At 42.3% G+C, this 21,272-nt stretch overlaps 1 protein-coding gene across 1 annotated transcript in view; it reads right to left on the bottom strand.

Annotated features, from left to right (window-relative positions):
* Positions 1–21,272, bottom strand: part of MICU1 (mitochondrial calcium uptake 1) — a 134,254-nt gene that overhangs the window by 25,680 nt on the left and 87,302 nt on the right. The window contains exons 9-10 of the mRNA XM_081913160.1: positions 6,704–6,841; positions 65–173 (exon numbers count right to left, since the gene is read on the bottom strand). Coding sequence (XP_081769286.1) covers positions 65–173; positions 6,704–6,841 — 247 coding nt within the window. The remainder of the gene's footprint in view (positions 1–64; positions 174–6,703; positions 6,842–21,272) is intronic.

The following is a 21,272-nucleotide window of genomic DNA, read 5'->3' as shown; positions in this document are numbered from 1 at the left end:
AACATGCATACCTGGCCTCCCTCTTTAAGAAAATACAACATCAAGGGCATAAAATATTCCATACCTTTATCAAGAGATGCTCCAGCCATGTGATAAAAGCTTAAAGCTGTATCCACATCATTTATATTTTTCAGGAAAGTGAAGAAGCTCTCGACCTCCTCAAATGTCAGGCCCTGCAATGGGAATGAATTTGCTTTCAGACTAGGACTTGAAGAAAGAGAAAAAGGATAGTGAAAATGCAAGTGTTTTAATTATCACCATATCCCCCCCTTTTTTTTGGGCCCAGGGGGCTGTGAGAACTTTGAGAAAACATGGAGGCTCAATGCAATGTGTACTTACTTGCAAATCATTCCTACTTCCTTTAATGGCTTGTACCTTAAAAATTGCAGCCTTAAATATGTGTGGAATGATGATTCCTGTGGAAAGCTTCATCACAACCAGCACAAAAAAATCATGCTAAATGCCGTGTTTAGACTCCCCCAAAACCTTGCCTGCTCTAAAGGAGGAAAAAATAAGGCATTCTCTAGCAGCACAAAATGAAAACAACTTTGATTACTTTTGCTTCTCTTAAGAGGAAGTGTCACTGTAACCTTCCTCATGTGGAAAGCAAGGCTTCGCTGACAGAGGTACATAGGCTTATAGCTCTGCAAGAACTCAATGGGATACTTCTATTGCCCTTTTGATAAAGTGTGGCCTCAATTGCACAGGCTCCCTTTGTGAGGGCAGTGAAGAGGATGGTTTTCTCTTAGCATTTGATGGTGGGGAAGACTAGATGGGTCCTTCCAGCTCCACGATTCTAGCAGGCGTAACTGAATTAGAGGGAATAAATGGCTTGGATGACAGGAGGCGCTACCATAAAAATAAATCTAGTGAGCCATGAAAGGGAGAGGATGAACTTCCAACATTTCTCCCCAAATGTTCTCACCGTCACTTTCTCCCGCAGGTAACACAAAATTCAGTCACATCAATTGGCTGGAATATACGAGGTGAGATGGATGAGTGGTTTTGGCCGCGTTTCCTGGGACCCAGGGAGTGCTGGCCAATCTTTGCTGCTTTAAACTGTAACACTGGGTCTTGAATCAAGTATAGAAAGGCAGCTTTTTTCTTCTCCCCTTCAAACGTATTCAGAGACAGAGCAAGAACAGGATGCTACAGGGCAAGTTTAGGGAATCAGTGAGGAGAGGAAAGGCTTTTGCCAGGTACCAAAACGTGAAGCCTGAAAAGCAGCATAATGCTGCTAAGGGATCATAAATAGAACTCGGCCAACTGATGAACTTGTCTGAAATGCTATTTAACCGAATAGAATGCCAATGAGAATTGTAAAGGATGCCACAGGTTTAAATGTGTTTTCCTAGTAAAACCTTTTTACTTCATTGTAAAGAGCTTTGATGGGGTGATAAATAATATCGTAATTTCCTAGATGTGGGCCTCAGAAACACAAGCAATAAATGCTTTTTTCAAGCTGGTCCCATCCCACCGCTACTATATTACTTCAGAAGAGCGAATTTGCTGGTCTATAGCAGCAAACACAAAAAAAATAATTAAGATACAAACTGGTAGAAGGAGGAAAGTCTTCCAACCCCAACTGGCTTAAGGAGAACTAAATAAAAAACAGACGCTTAATAGTAAAGGTGGCTTTCTCAACAGGACTTCCCATGGGAACCAAAATCTGCTCAGGAGGTTTCCCCAACCATTTCAAGCAATTTTGAAGGTTGGGGGTGGCAGAAGAAAGGAGAAGAGTGGAGTATTATGGTGCATGAGTGGAGCTACAACATGGGATACAACTAGTATCAGGAATTTATGTTTGTCACCAACTCTCTAGTTCTGTCCATGGGTAGCTTTCAGGACTGAAACAACACAGCCCCAGCCAATGGAGTGTATTCTGCCTGTACCTTTTAGTACCTCAACAACACAGTGGAGAAATCTTCTTGCACAAAATAATAAAAAAGCTACTATTCCCAATCATCTAATGGATGTACCAGCTTCCATGCTGGTAAACAAACTCTCCAATTCATGACACCAATGTGCCTGGGGTCCATGGCTGCCATTTTATGCTGCTGACACATCACTGTACAATTGCTCTTGTGAGATAAAAGAAAGGTAAAAGCAGTCAGTAGACATTTTTTTTCTTAAATGAAGGATCTGAACCAAAGATGACTTATCCTGGCTACAAACAAGCATTTTGTACATACGGACATCCAAGGCAGGCAGATAACAAAAGTACTTTTTGCAAGGACAACCAAATCCAGACAATGAGCTGGAAAGACAAGAACTGAATGTGAGCAAGCACTATCTGTGATGGATGGCAGCTCTAATTTAATTAGTTACTGCATAACTCTGCAAAAAAGCTGTCAAAGGTTTGCTGTGTGATGGTAAACACAACTGGCTACACTTGCAACTCCTGTATCCGCTCTAAAGTCCTTCCTAAAGAACAATTTGCTCCAGGGGTTACTAATAAAGTGGCCTTCCAGGGTACAGCCTTGAGCATTTAATATCTGTTCTTCAGTCTCAGATGCTATGCCATTTATAAAGAGCTTTCTTGTTAAAACAGCACATTTTGATCATTGCACAACCGATGCTTGGGGACAACAAAGAGGTTGCGGTGGACCTGTGCATTAAGATCAATTGTGCTAAACGCATGGAGAGTCATGTTGCTTTTCTCGCTCCTTTAATGAGAAAAGGGACTTGACCACTTACCGGAGGTCATACACTTACTTCCCCAGCCCCACACCTTCACGTGTCAATTTCACCTATTCCTCACATACACAATTTAGTGTTACCCTACTTTTCCGTCTATAAGACGCCCCCTATTTTGGGAGGCTCAAACTTAAGAAAATGGGGGAGGGCTGCATCCGCTAATAACCCACCCATTTCACAAAGCAGCAGCCAATACATAGCAGCCCTTGCAGCAGACACCATTCACCCACCCAGTTGCTAGATCCTGCTCGCGGATGCAACCAATTGCCCGTCCCCCCTCTGCACTACCCATGTATAAGACGACCCTTCCCGTTTTACTTTATTTTGGAGTAAAAAACCCTCATCTAATACAAGGAAAAGTACAGTATATCAACATTAATCAAACGTACCTCAAAACCCAGGGATGCAGAAAGCAAGCCATGGTTAACATCAGTCAGATATTAATACCTAACCATCATAAAGAGATAGAGGAAATGTAGATTCAAGAAGGGAGAGGTCCTCTTAGATAGAGTTGGAAAACCTGTGGCCCTCCAAATATTGTCCCTGGCTATTGATCATGCCAGCTGGGGCTCTTGGGCATCTTTACTCTTAATGGCCAAACTAGCATCCTGACTGCAATGGTCCTGCAGGCACTAACATAGTCACATATGTTACAAAAATATTCCATAAGAAAGAAGCAGGGAAAAAACTAAAAAAAACTGGAAGAAAGTGAGAAATGTATTTCCAGCTTTGCAAACTAGGCACGCTATTGCCCCAGTGACTAAAGTATTATTTTGGGAGAAGAGTAGTTATATACAAAGAGAGGAGAGCATTTCCTGACACAAAGCAAGCAAAGGAAAAGACACGTTAAGTGACTTTAAGGCTCTGGCTAATCCAGAGACAGAAACATTAATAGCAGGGATGACTTCCAGGTATTAGCTGATAATGAATGAAATCACACATGTCTTCATTGTTAAAAGCAGACGGGACCTCTTGACAGTCCTGAAAAAAACATGCAATAGTTGCTCAAAAGGACACAGTCCTTCCTACAAACTATTAATGAACCACTGTTCCAGACAAGTGCCCGGAATTGGAGTATTACCGGAGCAATATTTTATTGACGCTATAAAGCTAAATGGACCTTCTGAAGAACTGAAGTCATCACTGACACTGAGACTCTACCAAACAGTCAGGATGGTTAGCCCCAGTTTAGAGAGGCACATTTTGTCTTGGAGGCTCCCTTGCAAAAACCATTCAGGCTTAGAGATGCCGGGAAGAATATATTTCAGGCATCATTAGCCTCCACTAGTTTTACAGGATGATCCCCAGGCGACTTTGCTAGTATCTGACTCAGTTTAGTAAAATGCAGCTTGCACTGGCAGAATCTTTTAGGCAACGGAGTCATGGCCCAAGTTATTTTAACGAGGCCCCAATAAAAGCCTGTTTTGCAAAAGGCGTTGGCATGCTTGCTTATGTCATGTTTTCCTACAAACAACTTTGATGTGAAACTCTGTATGTTATGATTAGAAGATGTAGGTAAATCTGCATTAATGTGCAGAGTAGGTGTGCCTTTGTGTGCAGTTAGCTAACACATGTCCTGCTGAACAGTCAAGGGTTTCCAATCTGTGATCCAGAGGTCCCACATTGCGGAGGAGGAGACTTTGCAATGCTAGGAAAGCTTCCCTGAAAAGACTTGCCTAATATTGCAGGGGAGACCTGGGTACATTCTGAGTGCTCTCAGTGGATGATAATAAGACCCAATACAGTGGATGCTTGGGTTGCGAATGTGATCTGTGCAGGAGGCACGTTCACAACCCGCAGCGTTCGCAACTCATAGCATCGCGTCTGCGCACACGCGGGTCACGATTCAGCGCTTCTGCACATGCGCAAAGCGTGATTGAACGCTTCTGCGCATGTGCAAGCGCCGAAACCCGGAAGTAACCCTTTCCAGTACTTCCGGGTTTTGCGCGGTGCGCAACCCGAAAACACACAACCTGAAGCGTCTGTAACCCAAGGTATGACTATATAAACTTGAGTTGGTATCTTAGACTTAGACTATACCCCGATTCCTTTGCAGCATGCAAACATTCCTTGGAATAAACTCTGGGTATCCTCAGCAGACATGCTGATGTAGAAAGGATAGCCTGGAGCAAAGAAGTTCGAAAACCTTTGTCTTGGACTAAATCCCAACCTTCTGTTTCTCTCTCATAGGCTGCTCTTTTTTTGCTTTGTTTTCTGGGAGTGAGCCCCACTGAAAACAGGGTGACTTACTCTTGAATGAACGGGAAAAGATGTGCTCTGTTAACAAATTAAGTATTTATGTCAATGACTTCATCGATTCAGCTGCTTTTGAGCTTCTCTCCCTAATCTCTTTGGCTTGAAACCTGCACCAAGTCTCTCGCTCCCTGACGTGGTTATTTTCTTCATCTTGTCTCCAGCAACTGCTCAGACTTTCCACTAAAGAAATTCCCCTTATTGACCATTAGTTTGTCACTTTCACACTCTCCGTCTTCCCCTCACACCAACTCTACCTTTTGCTCCTTCTATGATCTGCAGTCTATCATTGCAATGGCTTTCTTTGAAACACTGTTCCTTTTTTAATGGCCGTTTTCAACTATGTATTCTCAACTCTGATTTGTTTGTCCCACAGTCCCATTCAACTGTTTGCTCCATAATCTCCAGCCCCAGCTTCCCTCTGAACTCATTATCTCTGTTCACACTCTTGAGTTGCTGAGCTCCTTCAGCAACATATCAGTCAAACTTCATTCCATTTAAAAAGTCCATTATCTCTTCTCCTCTGGCCAAGCACCATCACTACACCTCCTCCTAGGCCAACCCATTCATTCCAATAATCCTCAGAGCCTTTTCTCTACCTTTTATACCATACCAAAGCCTATTCCTTCCTCCTCCCCATCCTTGGACCAAGACCTCATCACTCCTCCAATTCAAAAAAATGAAAGCTCTCCATATTTCTCTTGCCTCTGCCACAATTTTTTGAGGTGTCTTAGGGTAAACCTACTGTTGCCAGGCCTCAAACCTGACCCCTTGAATCTTCAACATGGGAATAATTTTGACTTGGTTTGAAGGCACACTAAGCCAAACCATGGTCATGTTGTTGTCATGCCAGGCTTAACTACCCTAGGGCTTGGACTCAGGATTGCCAGACGTCCAAATCCAGTCTCATGGTTCAGCTCTCTCCAGACTACTCATGAGATGTAAAATAACGGTTTGTTCTTCGTTTATGGGTTGCGGTTTGTTTGGGAGAAGCTAAGCTAGGTTCAGAAGAGGTGACCTCAGTGTGGCACAGCAGAAAAACCACTGGGGAGCAGCGCAGCAGCTACAATCTGCTCCCTCAGGGGGGATGGTTGCACTGGCCAGCTCTGGACCCCACCATCTTGATATATTCTCTACTTGGAATTGGATTACAGCAATGGAAAAACAAGAAATGGCTTTTCAATGCAGAAACAGAGGTTCTTAATCAGTTCTCATTTTGGTTTAATTGTTACGTGCAGATAATAGTTAATCAGAAAAGGAGCACTACAGGTCTCCTAAGGAACTGTCAAACCATTCTTGTGCTGCCATAACTGAGTACTTTCATTAGCAGATTAAAATATGTCCTTTCACTTTTAAGTGTTTTTATTCAAGGTCTCTCAGCGTGCATTTAACTTCTGCAACAGCCCCAACCTCGTTCCCCCCTCAAAATTATGAGCCTACTTTCCATAATTTATTTTCCCCACATAAGTTCATAATATATAAATGACAAATTACCCAGTCAAAATGGATAATTAATTCAAGGTCACGCCAGTGGTTATGCATCTTTCCCCAGTTAACTCAGGCAAAAAAAAAAGAACACAGGGGCCTAGCGCTATGCAGAAGTGTGAGCTTTGAAAATCAACATGTAACCCCTACATATACGATTCATACGATTATCCCTGTCAGACATGCCAGCCCACAATCCAGCCAAACATTATTTGCGCTCACAATAAGTCGCAGCCTATCTCCGTTCCACTGCCCAAAGGCTACTCACTTCTCCATCCTGGAAATGCTTCTTGAGTTGTTTCAGCATGAGAGTGAGCTTTTTCGATTGCACTCCACTATAAGCCAGAAGCATGCTGCCAAACTGGCGCTCCGTGATCCGGCCATTTACTGGATCGTGCCTTTCAAACTGGAACAGAAAAGGAACAACACCGATTTGTCAGTTTCATGCATCGATAAACCACAACTTTTTGTGTCCTTTCATAATTAAAAAAAGAATGTAATTTTTGCTGCAGCAGTAGTAGAGATAAGTCGACCTTTCACAATAGCACTCTACATTTCTCAATTATCCCTGGAAAGGAATCATTCCCTTCACAATTCCCAGCAGCCATGTTAAAATGCTGATTTCCATTTTATAGCCAGGTTTTCTAATGGGGGGTCTCCATTAGGTCTCAATTAGCCTGGCATGTACAAGTAATTGTTTTATTCTAGTGTCTTGTATTTTTCAGGACATAAGGCATTATCTTATTAAATACCACCACAATGGTCTTCAAAGACGGTTTGCTTGGATTCTAATGGGTATACATGGTTTTATAATCGATTTTGGTTTCTAAATGAATCCAATATTTTCATTCATGCTAAAAATGTGAAGAGTATTTTTCCTTCGCCATTAAATACATTATGCATAACAAGCCTGAAAAACATGGCATTCTACACATTGATGTGTACGGGGTAGTCAGACTGCTTTGAACTAGAAGTGCTAGGATAAAGAGATGGCAGTTCCTTCAAGGCATCTTTCTTCAGAAGGAATAAGTCAGAATTTCTGACGAAGACTTGGTCACATTTTTCAGATGTCACAGCCAAACATGGTGTGAGCTCCTCCGTATTCCATTCTGAGTATTCAACCAGCACACTGATTCCCTTTTTGACTTCCTGGCCTCTGGCAAGCATAGTTTGCTGTGAGATCTGAAGCAGGTAAACAATGGGTGTTATTAACCACAATTTCTTTCCAAACTGGAATTTTGGGTGTGTGTTCTTTTTTGTATATTCTGTTGTTGTAAATCACCTTGTGTATAGTAATATAGAAAGGCGGTATACATAGTAAAAGTGAAATGAAATAAAATGAAATGAAGACTCTAAAACCTATTTAAAACTGGCTTCCCAAGTATTGTTAATATAGTATAATATGGTACAGTTTGCCTGATCTGGATTTCCTGTTTGCTGCAGCTCAGGAAGCGGAGAAGGGAACATGCACATGCTCAATGCTTCCAATATTCAAGTATTTTGGCTATGACACCTGAACATGAACCTCAGGATAAATAGAGGCATTTCCTTCTAAACACTCTATTGTAGGGACCAAGTGTTTCACATTGATCCAAATAAGTGCAATGATAGGTGCATGTTGTTGTGGGAATGCTGGAGGAAGAATGCAAGGAATGTATAAAGCTCCCATCTGTTTAAGCTGTTTTCTACCACATGCATCAGGTGAATGAGCCTCAGGCTCACATGTATTCTCAATCCCAGGCTAATAAATTCATATTTACTTGGACAGCTCACTGAACACGCATACTTCGACTGAAAGTGGAACACAGAAAGCAGACCTTGGGAAATCCCGAGTACAGGTGAACTGGGCACTGTGTGATTTCCAGTCATATGGAGAAAGACAGGTAAGAATTCCTATTAGGCCAAGACTTGTTTCCCTCCAAGGCTGGGTCAGGGCCAGTGCAAGTGCAAGACATTTTGCTGCCTGAGACAGAACAGCAAATCCCCCGGTCAGGGTGCATAGTAGAGTACTCATGGCTGCCCAGGTTATTTCGGCACTTGAGACAGAAAAGTCCTCAAGCGCCTCTCCATGGGAGCTAAAACAGAACTATCATAAATTAAGTAACTTGTTAAGAAATAATTTGTTGTCCTTTTTATGACATCCTAAATCAACTGCCTCACTCTGTTAAATGGTAGGGAGGCAGAAACAGGGGTGGGTACAGTCTCCTTGTACTGTAATGTCTAGAGTTACCCTAGATATTTTTCTAATCCATTGTCATTAAGGAACAAATATATACAATGAGTGGCTGTGTGGTATGTTAGGGTTGCCATATTTCAAAACGTGAAAATCTGGACACAAAAGTTGTTAAGCTTCCTTTTTTGCAAAGAAGTTTTTGAGCTTTTTTTAAAAAGGAAAATAACCAAAATCTACACTTCTGACATTGGTTGCCATATATCTGGATTTTCCCAGACTTTTCAGCAATTTCTGCCCGGACACTGTTTCTGACGACCTAGGCTACGTCTAGGAAATTCTGGATGTATGGCAACCCTATTGTATGTTGACATTTTCACACAAATTATGAAATAACCTGTTACTATCCAGCACCTTTCCCCAATAACAAGAGCATCTTGCTCAGAGGTTACCTGTTTTCATGTACTTGACACAGAAACTCATTCTGTCTTAGTTTCCAGTGCCACTCATTTTAAAGTGCGGCTCTTGAATGCTATACAGATGAAAGATTAAGAGATAGGTACTCGAGGACTGCTTCCTCCCATGCCATCCTGCCTACTCTCTAAGATTAGGAGAAGAAGCCCTTCTCTGTAACCCACCTAGAGTGAAAAGGATGCTTGACAATGGTAACAAGAGATAGGGCCTTCTCAGTGGTTGAAAGGCAAGATATTTCATAGTATTGATGCACAAAGTGCACATGGCACTCTCTCTGGCTGTCCTGCCCCCCTCCCCCCGGCTGGCTGGTAAAGACACTTTTATTCCAGAAGGCTTTTGCATGCTAAGGTTTATCTGTGAAGATTATTACTATCTGTAGTCTCTGCCACTGTTGCTCTGAAATGCATTTTTAATGTGCATTTTCGGTACCCTTGTTCACATACTTTTTTGTTTTCTTAAATCATATTTGTTGTATGCTACACTGAGTGCATGCATGGGCGCTAGAAGGGTGGAATAGAAATTTTTACATAAATATCTTCAAAGCAATCTATTGGGGCCACTCACCCTCCCCAATTTACAATATGAACAGACCTAGTGCATATCCGCTTATTCCCCTTAACATGGAGGCAGCAAAACATCTATCAGAGCTCATAAATTTACACAAAGTAACACAGCCTTTTAAATCATTTTCATCGGTGTATTTAAACACAAACACCAAGCATTGGTTTATTACGTTTACAGCCACATGGGAGCAATTAAACAAAAACTGCTCCCAGAGTTGTTGTTGTTTTTAAAATAACTTTTAAAAAGAGAGAAAAGGACATCCATCACAACTATCTGCAGTCACAATAAGCTGCAAGATAATGTGACCATTAGTACCTGAAGAGCAATAACTGTGTCCTAGACTAGCCTATAAAAGAAGACACAATAACTCTAAGTAAGTCTTAAAGTAAACTATAAAACGAAATAATATAATCCAAAGCATAAAGTTTTCGCCATTGGTATTCACGCAGTCCCTTCAGAAAACTTGCCAATGGAGACACAAGCCACAGAAATATAACAAGCCCAGTGCTAACCTGACAAACTGCTCTTCAAAAAGATCCCTGCCTTCATGCTGTTAGAACCTCTCTGGAATACTGCTGTATCATTTAGACAGAACTGCGTAATAACCCAAACTCACTCAAGCAGATGCCATTTGTCACTCGATCTGACAGCATTTAAGGTTTTCCCAATTTCAGAGGTTCACCAGAAACTCAAAAGCAAGTGCCCGCTGTGCTCATCAAAACAGAAGAAGGCTGCAGTAAGCATGCTACATTTATGGCTTACGTAACCGGCAACCCCAATGCACTCTGCTTTGGCATAAAAATACATCAACTGTTCTCTATACTTGACAGGAGAAAGCCAGAAAATCCCTTGGTGGTCACCATGGATCAGAATTCTCTGGATGTGTAAAAAGATGGCTCTTTTTTTACCACATGCCTACAGCTTGATAGGGCAGGTTAAGTATTGATGTTTCAAGAGAGAAATCTGGGATTTAAGAGCTCACCTGAGCCTTCTTCTGCTGCATGAAGAAAGGCAATGCTTTGGAGTTACCCCCAAGTGAATAAAGAGGCCTGACTTCTAAAATAAATAAATAAATAAAACAGTATTCCTCAGCACTCCTAACTGAGCTCTGTTGCAGGGGCAAAAGAACCGCCTCAGGCTGTGTCTGCCTGAACTCTCCACTCCTGCCATTCTGCTCCAGCACAGAGAGCTCCTTCAGAAGATGTGTTTATTCAACATCCATCCAGATTTGCTTTCAGAAAGCTTACAAAGCACTGCCTATATGGAATGTTGTTCAGATCTGTTTATACTGCAACAAGCCTGCATTCTGATTTGCTAGCAGTGTGTTCACACATCTTCCTGTTAATCATTTGTTCATCCCACACTTTTCAATGCAGTTCCCCATCACTTCCCAAGCCTCAAAATGCCTGATTATTATTTTTTTTATGCTAGGGCAAAATAGCAATTAAATTTGATTTATTTATAAAAGTATCTCTATGCCATCATAACATAAAATATCAGAGTGGTGGCGTACAACCACTATATATATATATATATATATATATATATATATATGCTTTCGTAGATTTTCACGGGTACAGGAATGCAGGTTTTGGTGTCCTCGGGTGTCTTCCCGTGTAAAAGTTGGGGTGTCTAGGCGACGTTTCGACGAGGTCTCACTCGTCATCTTCAGGCTGGTGCTTTCGGCTTCTTGTTACTGGAACAGAGCAGGATCTCAGTGTTTGAGTTCCTATAAATACTGTTGAGGGGGTGTGGTGTATAGCCTCCAATGTTCTGGGCAGAGAGGAAGTTCCCAGGCTAGTGTGCCTTTTCTTCTTTTGTTCCTTAATTACTTGAGGGATATCTTGAGTGATTTCTTGAGTGATATCCTGAGTACCACTTAGGTGGGTCATTAGGTGTGGATTAGTTGCTAAAGTCTTTGTGTCTTGACCTCTTGAACTTTGTGAAGAGTTTTTCTGAGAAGATGGCTGTACTGCACTTAGTTGTGCTCTGGCTTGGCTTCGTGTATAGGGGCGAGCTGTGGTTTTGTGGCCTGTGTCAGCCAGATCTGTGTAGGGATTGCAGGGGGGTGCAGCATCCGGAGGTGCCACCATGGTTTGGCTACTGGATGGTGTCTGTAATTTATCTGTGGAGAGGGTCTGGGTTTGGGTCTGGTGTGGTTGATTGGTGATAGCGTTCTGTGTGCCTCTGGATCTGGTGTCAGTTTTTGTGGGGAGGGCTAATTTCCAGATGTCTGGCAAGCGGGATGTGTCGTCACGCTTGTTCATGTTGTGAGGGTGTTTCTCTATCTCGATGGCTTCCATGATTATTCTCTTGTGGTGATGTTCCATGTTAAAGAGCAATTTGGAATCTGCAAAATTAATTTCGTGTCCTGTTTCTTTCATGTGTTGGAAAAGAGAGGAAGTTTTTTCTTCTTTTTTGACGGCATTCTTGTGTTCTGCGATACGTGCATTTATTCGTCTGTTTGTTTGTCCAATGTACGTGGCTGGGCAGACTTTGCAGGGTATTTCATAGACCCCTTGGTTTTCCAACTGGATTTTATCCTTGGGGTTTCTGAGGATATTGGCTATTTTTTGGTTGTACTTACATGCACAATCACACCACCACCCTGCACAAATAAACTCCGTAGCCAAGACTCTCATCTCCAGAACCAAACGCCTGGCTGACAAAGACCACTTGACAACTGAGTTACAGAATCTCTCAAATGTGTTAATTGCCAATGGATACCAGCAAAACAGGGTTACGAAGCTAATCCAAAAAGAAACACCCCCCAAAAACCAAGACACAGAAGAAAACAATGGCATGGCCCTCCTTCCTTATATCAAGGGCACTACAGATAAAATTAGCAAAATCCTCCATAAACACAATATCAAAACAGCCTTTTGCACCAACCAAAAAATAGCCAATATCCTCAGAAACCCCAAGGATAAAATCCAGTTGGAAAACCAAGGGGTCTATGAAATACCCTGCAAAGTCTGCCCAGCCACGTACATTGGACAAACAAACAGACGAATAAATGCACGTATCGCAGAACACAAGAATGCCGTCAAAAAAGAAGAAAAAACTTCCTCTCTTTTCCAACACATGAAAGAAACAGGACACGAAATTAATTTTGCAGATTCCAAATTGCTCTTTAACATGGAACATCACCACAAGAGAATAATCATGGAAGCCATCGAGATAGAGAAACACCCTCACAACATGAACAAGCGTGACGACACATCCCGCTTGCCAGACATCTGGAAATTAGCCCTCCCCACAAAAACTGACACCAGATCCAGAGGCACACAGAACGCTATCACCAATCAACCACACCAGACCCAAACCCAGACCCTCTCCACAGATAAATTACAGACACCATCCAGTAGCCAAACCATGGTGGCACCTCCGGATGCTGCACCCCCCTGCAATCCCTACACAGATCTGGCTGACACAGGCCACAAAACCACAGCTCGCCCCTATACACGAAGCCAAGCCAGAGCACAACTAAGTGCAGTACAGCCATCTTCTCAGAAAAACTCTTCACAAAGTTCAAGAGGTCAAGACACAAAGACTTTAGCAACTAATCCACACCTAATGACCCACCTAAGTGGTACTCAGGATATCACTCAAGAAATCACTCAAGATATCCCTCAAGTAATTAGGGAACAAAAGAAGAAAAGGCACACTAGCCTGGGAACTTCCTCTCTGCCCAGAACATTGGAGGCTATACACCACACCCCCTCAACAGTATTTATAGGAACTCAAACACTGAGATCCTGCTCTGTTCCAGTAACAAGAAGCCGAAAGCACCAGCCTGAAGATGACGAGTGAGACCTCGTCGAAACGTCGCCTAGACACCCCAACTTTTACACGGGAAGACACCCGAGGACACCAAAACCTGCATATATATATATATATATATATGCAGGTTTTGGTGTCCTCGGGTGTCTTCCCGTGTAAAAGTTGGGGTGTCTAGGCGACGTTTCGACGAGGTCTCACTCGTCATCTTCATGAAGATGACGAGTGAGACCTCGTCGAAACGTCGCCTAGACACCCCAACTTTTACACGGGAAGACACCCGAGGACACCAAAACCTGCATTCCTGTACCCGTGAAAATCTACGAAAGCAAATATATATATATATATATATATATATATATATATATATATACGTCCTAATCTACAAAAAACCGGATGGCTCCCTAGGACACACTATCTACCGGAAAAAAACACACACCAACCGCTACTTACATGCACAATCACACCACCACCCTGCACAAATAAACTCCGTAGCCAAGACTCTCATCTCCAGAACCAAACGCCTGGCTGACAAAGACCACTTGACAACTGAGTTACAGAATCTCTCAAATGTGTTAATTGCCAATGGATACCAGCAAAACAGGGTTACGAAGCTAATCCAAAAAGAAACACCCCCCAAAAACCAAGACACAGAAGAAAACAATGGCATGGCCCTCCTTCCTTATATCAAGGGCACTACAGATAAAATTAGCAAAATCCTCCATAAACACAATATCAAAACAGCCTTTTGCACCAACCAAAAAATAGCCAATATCCTCAGAAACCCCAAGGATAAAATCCAGTTGGAAAACCAAGGGGTCTATGAAATACCCTGCAAAGTCTGCCCAGCCACGTACATTGGACAAACAAACAGACGAATAAATGCACGTATCGCAGAACACAAGAATGCCGTCAAAAAAGAAGAAAAAACTTCCTCTCTTTTCCAACACATGAAAGAAACAGGACACGAAATTAATTTTGCAGATTCCAAATTGCTCTTTAACATGGAACATCACCACAAGAGAATAATCATGGAAGCCATCGAGATAGAGAAACACCCTCACAACATGAACAAGCGTGACGACACATCCCGCTTGCCAGACATCTGGAAATTAGCCCTCCCCACAAAAACTGACACCAGATCCAGAGGCACACAGAACGCCATCACCAATCAACCACACCAGACCCAAACCCAGACCCTCTCCACAGATAAATTACAGACACCATCCAGTAGCCAAACCATGGAGGCACCTCCGGATGCTGCACCCCCCTGCAATCCCTACACAGATCTGGCTGACACAAGCCACAAAACCACAGCTCGCCCCTATACACGAAGCCAAGCCAGAGCACAACTAAGTGCAGTACAGCCATCTTCTCAGAAAAACTCTTCACAAAGTTCAAGAGGTCAAGACACAAAGACTTTAGCAACTAATCCACACCTAATGACCCACCTAAGTGGTACTCAGGATATCACTCAAGAAATCACTCAGGATATCCCTCAAGTAATTAAGGAACAAAAGAAGAAAAGGCACACTAGCCTGGGAACTTCCTCTCTGCCCAGAACATTGGAGGCTATACACCACACCCCCTCAACAGTATTTATAGGAACTCAAACACTGAGATCCTGCTCTGTTCCAGTAACAAGAAGCCGAAAGCACCAGCCTGAAGATGACGAGTGAGACCTCGTCGAAACGTCGCCTAGACACCCCAACTTTTACACGGGAAGACACCCGAGGACACCAAAACCTGCATATATATATATATATATATATAAATAAATAAATAAATAAAGAGAGAGAGAGAGAGAGATAACCCCATTAATCCACTTTAAATGTTCAAACTTAAAAGTTTTGGGGGCGTTTAATCCCTTCTGCAAAATACTGAGTCTTAGATTCACACCGTGTGAGGCATGACTCTGGTGTGAAGCGGTCCCTAAGGTCGCAATCTTAAGCTTACTAGGGATGGAGATCTATTGGACTCAGCGGAGGGGATCTATTTCTGAGTAAATAGGCTTAGGATCATGGCGCAAACAGAGCACTAGAAATTTGCGCCAAGGAGAAGCCATGAAATAAAGAGGAGTAGCACATAATCGGTTTCACACACACAAACATTTTTAAAATACAGATTGAAAGGAGAGCTATTTGAAGTTCAAAATTAATCTAGCGGAACACAATGCTTCAATACGCTGAATGCAAATACTTCATAAAAGCACTTAAATATGTAATAAAAATGGCTAGTTATATAGTTTCCCCAAGGAAAGTACTCCTCTGTGAATAATCAAACCCAATTTATTTTCTGAGGTAGTATTTCTTTTTTCAGTTATCTTCTTTCTTTTTAGAAGTGCCCTTGTAGGCAGTTAAAACACACACACACACACATACTTGCCCTGAGATCAAACCTCCATTGAGACTTTAAAGAATAAAATGTAGAGACCAGGGACAATCTCTTTTCACTAAAAGTCTCCCCACCACTACTGAATAAGAAGCATTAAGGAGTTTTCCAATTTTGCACAAGATAATGGTGATGAGCCAAGGCTACATATAGTAAAACAATATCATAATAAAAAAATGATTTTTCAATGTAGCTTTTGTCCTTTTCTCAAATGCTTATCAGCCAATGGGCAAGGACACTTAAGAAAAGAGGGGGGAAATGACAAGCTGGAACTCAATGTCTCCTCTTTTTATACACCAACATACTTTCTCTTCAAACTTCTGATTAGTGAGGAAACTTTCCCTGAAAGCACACTGAACTGTAAGAGTCATTGCTTAGACTGGAAGGAGGCAACCCCACAGAATCAACTCATGCAGAGACACAACAGGCAGCTTTCTCCAAAGACAGGACATTCCATTTGAATCACTCCTGGTGAAGAAATGTGTGACCCAATCATACCCAACACAGGGGTGCAACGGAAAGGCCCAACCTCAATAGGAGGCTGATTGCAAGGAGGCAAGGTCGGAAGAATGAATCAATTAAGTAGGCATGGCTTGCAAGATATCAAATGGCGGCTCCATCACCTACTGCACTCCATGAACCATATTGCTGGAGATGACCTGCATATACACAAGTACAAACCTGCCTCAAAGTTACTATAGGTCAGAGATTCGGGTTGCCTAAATGTGTGTGTATGTGTGGCTTTTTGCTGTTGCTTTAGTTGAACAACTGGGAATCCCTTGCAGATTTACCGGAATACACTGTTCAACACAACCTTGAAAATATTAGCTCTGAGGTTATGTGATGGTTTATTTTTTATTAAAAGAAATCTGTATTACTTTGTTGTTTGCCACATTAGGATCCCTTGGGAGGGCTGAATAGATATCAAACAACACTGAAAACCATTCACCAATCTGTCTTCTGCCCCCCACCTGCTGAAGAGGTACAGCAAGCTGCCTGGGAGCCAGCAATTATTTAAATTTCTTGCAACATTCTTCCAATGCCAGCACTGAGCTGGGGAATGGCTGAAACAGGCCTGCAAAACTCCACAAGACTGTCAGCAAACCCAAGGAAAAAGATTATTTGTCCTTTGCTCCTGTCGTCTATCTCCAAGGAACTGAGACTGGCATCCATTTAGTGCCCCGCTTGCAAACACATGTTGCTTAAGGAAACATAAGCTATTTCACTGCAAAGACATGTTCCAAATAATAATCCTGGAAGCTTGCTGGTGTCAGAGGAAGTGGGCCTTGAAGAGGTGGAAAAACAGTACAGGCAAAAACACTGAGGATGATGGATTCGATTTAGATGTACGAGCATCAGCATTTCTGAACATCTCCTGCCTGCTCTAATCATTATAAAACAGCAAAATCAGGGAAAGCTCTCCATAGCTGGGACCAGAACTACCCTATAAAGCAAAATAGTTCTGCCCCAATAGCTCCTGTTTCAATTGAGAACAACAGAATTTCCAGGAGACTGGCTGCAGTGAGAAGATGAAACCCAGCATAGCACTGTGGGAATGACATTTAATTTACTTTATACTCCGTAATGTCAATAAAAAGCAAGGGGGAGAAGTGGGGTGGGGGTGGGCAAGACACCATCTTGAGCAAAGCAACGCAGCTTGGAAAAGCATTAAGCTGGCAGATGCAATTCTGGGCTTTGCAGAGTTCAAAAAGCAGATGAAAATTCTGCAGCCAGGCAATGCAAAGCAACAAGATGTCCCAAGGATGCTCGTGGCAGGCATTACAAAGCAATCAGTTTGTCCCTTCCTACACTGTGCTACGGTGGCAGAAGGGGAAAGCCTCAAAGCGATTGTCTAAGACAGACAGGGGGAAAAAATGTTTTCATTAATTACAGCTGGACAGTGATGCCAGAGAGCAAAGATTAAAAAAGAGTTTCCTGATAAAGCCACCGCTTGCTATTTCACCGGCATTCATGGCTATAGGAAAAGGTTGCATTGGACGTGACAGGAGATGGGAACAATAAATCAATGTTTGTTGCATGAAGACAAAGAGCCGGAAATGCAAAAGGTTGCACCCAACCAACTTTTCCTGTTTGGGCTTCTGCAATGGAACTTCCCCTCCCTCCCCTGGGTGTCCTCTTAACCCTCTGGAGCAGATTTGCTGCTGGGGTGAGGGGAGAGGGGAATCAGTTGTGCAAGCCCTTGCACACATGGAACATCCTGGTTGGGTGCAACGCAAACAGGTTTGCAGCTTACCATCTGGGGAAGTGATAATAAGAGTGTGATGTGAACCCCTTGAGAGGGACTGTCGTGGCCCTGAACGGAAAAATAACATTACTTCTTGTTATTGTTGTTGTTTAGTCGTTTAGTCGTGTCCGACTCTTCGTGACCCCCTGGACCAGAGCACGCCAGGCACTCTTCTCTTCCACTGCCTCCTGCAGTTTGGTCAAACTCATGCTGGTAGCTTCTAGAACACTGTCCAACCTTCTCGTCCTCTGTCTTCCCCTTCTCCTTGTGCCCTCCATCTTTCCCTCCATCAGGGTCTTTTCCAGGGATTCTTCTCTTCTCATGAGGTGGCCAAAGTATTGGAGTCTCAGCTTCAGGATCTGTCCTTCCAGTGAGCACTCAGGGTTGATTTCCTTCAGAATGGATAGGTTTGATCTTCTTGCAGTCCATGGGACTCTCAAGAGTCTCCTCCAGCACCATAATTCAAAAGCATCAATTCTTTGGCGATCAGCCTTCTTTATGGTCCAGCTCTCACTTCCATACATCACTCCTGGGAAAACCATAGCTTTAACTATACGGACCTTTGTTGGCAAGGTGATGTCTCTGCTTTTTAAGATGCTGTAACTAAATATAAAACACAAGTTCCACCATGCTCCCTATATGCTACTTCGTACACCTCTCCCACTTCCCCATACTCCAAGAACCTTTCACAGCATAGGCAAATTCACTGCCACCCATCCCTCCCTCCCTCCCTCCCTCCCTCTCAAACCAATGTTTGAGATGATGTCATTGGCCTGAAGCATGAGATGCCGAGACACAGAGTGCCTTCAAACAGTGCAGCCACCTGCCCCCCCCCCGCCCCACTTTCCAATCAGAAAGTTGGAGAAGCCCCTAAATGAACATAGGAACTTCCCCTATCTAACCCTAGTCACAACACTGCTCTATCTAACTCAGTGCTGTTTCCTTTGATTGATAGCAACTCAAGTCTTGTGCAAAGGTATGTTCATGCCCTGCTACCCAAGATTCTTTAACGGAACACTGCAGAATGAACAAGGGGTGTTGCGTTCTTGTGAAGAGGGCAGGCTTCCAGGAGAAATATGCTTGGCCACTGTGGCAAACCGGATCCTTGGTATGATCCAGCAAGGCTCTTAACATGGGATGTTATGCCTAAAAAGCATGCAGTTTACCACTAAGCTACAGCTCCTGGCCAACATTTTCTAACTTGCAGACCTGCTGTGCTCAACTCCTGCTGCTGCCAATTGCATGTGCTTTTGGACAGCTCCCAGTTTTGATTGCATCGGCATGGGAATGGCTTTTGAAAGTAGAAGACTGTTTAGATGCTTTCGAAAAGTAAAAGATGTCAGTGCGAAACATTAACAAATCTGCATAGAGAAACAGATCTCTCTTTTTAAAGAAGCTAGTATTTAAGTTTATTCAATAAACGAGTAATTATTTAAAATTTAATTTAAATATTTTTATTTTAATAAAATTTAAATAACATAAAAATAAAAATAGTTATTTAACATTCAATTTGCTTCAACCATGTTCAATTTACCATACAGAACACAAAGAAGGTAGTGCCATATAGAACATATTTTACAAGGGGTAAAAGCAGAACTATGAGCTGAATGAGAAGCAGTGAGGACAAGATAAGAGAGCTAACTGGTAGCAAAGGTGGTGAAGATCCAGTGAAGGGTTTGCTCAAAAAGAAAAGACAAAAAGTTTTGAAGAGGGCAAGGGAAATAACTTGTCATAAATCCTTGGGCTACGTCCAACATTTCCATCTCTTTTCCTAACTCCTAAAGACCCCTTTAAAAATAATAATGGGCAGTAATAGGGTTAGAAAGTATGTCTCCTGAAGATAGCAAGATCTTCATGGATGCCAGGTGTTTGAGGGATATTTCTGACCTGCTACTGACCTTGCAAATATGCTGCAGTCTGGAACGGAATGATAGAATTAATAGCAGCCTCTGGCAGTTTCTAGCACCTTAATGAGCAATTAAAAAGGTTATGTAAAGAAGCACTGCACCTTTAGCTTTCAAGTCATGCATGAAAGTAACTTAGTCTGCAAGAAGTAATCTGGGGCCACCCCCCCTTTTTTTCTGCAGGCTTCTTCTCCTGTAACCCTGGTTAGAGAAGGAGGGCAAGAAGTTTCTGGGAATGGGAAGTAGCAGTAAGTGAAGATTATAAAGAAAGATGAGACAGAAAACAGAGTACTTCTGAAACTGCAATTCATAAACTTAGCAGCACATATGAGACCATCAGAAACAAGATCTAGAAGTGATTCATGACTTAACCTTACTTTCTATTACTGCGACACAGGAATAAGTGACCAGAAGCCTTATAAGTATTCCTTCAGCTGCCCAATTGGATATAAGAGAAGTTTGTTAAGGGAATTGTGGCTGTGGCAACTGTTGGTTTTGGAGATGGGTTTAAGCTGTGATCATCCAAATTGAACAAATGTATCTCTGCTTATTAAGCCAATATATGAAAGGGTATTTTGCTCAAATACACAGCTCCTTCATTCCTCCTTCAGTGGCACAAGCAATCAAACCAGGAAGTCTCTAATCAACCACAGTTTCCTGTGTTCTCCAAACCAGGAAGAAGACCAGTTTCTGACCAGGCAAGGATACTAAACCAATTTATAACTGCGGATTAATATGCTGCCTTTTTCTGAAGCTGGTAACCATGGTTTTCTGGTTCAGGGAAAACTATGACTTGCCAGCTTAACTGCTTGTGCTACAAAAGGAGTGAAAGGGCTATGTACATGAGCAAAAGACTCTTTCATATATCGACTTAATAAGCATAGAATCAGGCCAATGTATCTTAATTCTTTCTCCCCATTACACATTATTCATTGCCAAAAATATGCCAATATACACCAAATTGATGGTTTTAAGAAATGCATCTACAGAAGGAAATTGTTACATGGGAACTGACTGCATCTATGTTTCTTAGAAAATATGTGTTTGGTAAAACCAGAAAGGATGCTCAGAACATCTGTCTGCTGTGATCTACTGTGAAATGACCATTGAAAATGGAAATCGGCTACTTAGCTCTACTTGTCTACATAAATTTCTGCTTTGTTAACCTACAGAACAACTGTAAAATGCAACGTGGTCATTATTATTTAAATTTGTATCCTTCCATTCATCCTAAGATCCCAGGGCCGTTCACAACAGAAATATTCACAACTGCCTGGCAGTTCAAGTGATCAATGAAAGTTGTTGGTTC

The sequence above is a fragment of the Podarcis melisellensis genome, assembly GCF_964234715.1.
Source record: "Podarcis melisellensis genome assembly, chromosome: 5".
Classification (NCBI taxonomy): Eukaryota; Metazoa; Chordata; class Lepidosauria; order Squamata; family Lacertidae; genus Podarcis; species Podarcis melisellensis.
The sequence above is the reverse complement of the archived record's forward strand: the minus strand, read 5'-3'. Positions and strand labels throughout refer to the sequence as shown.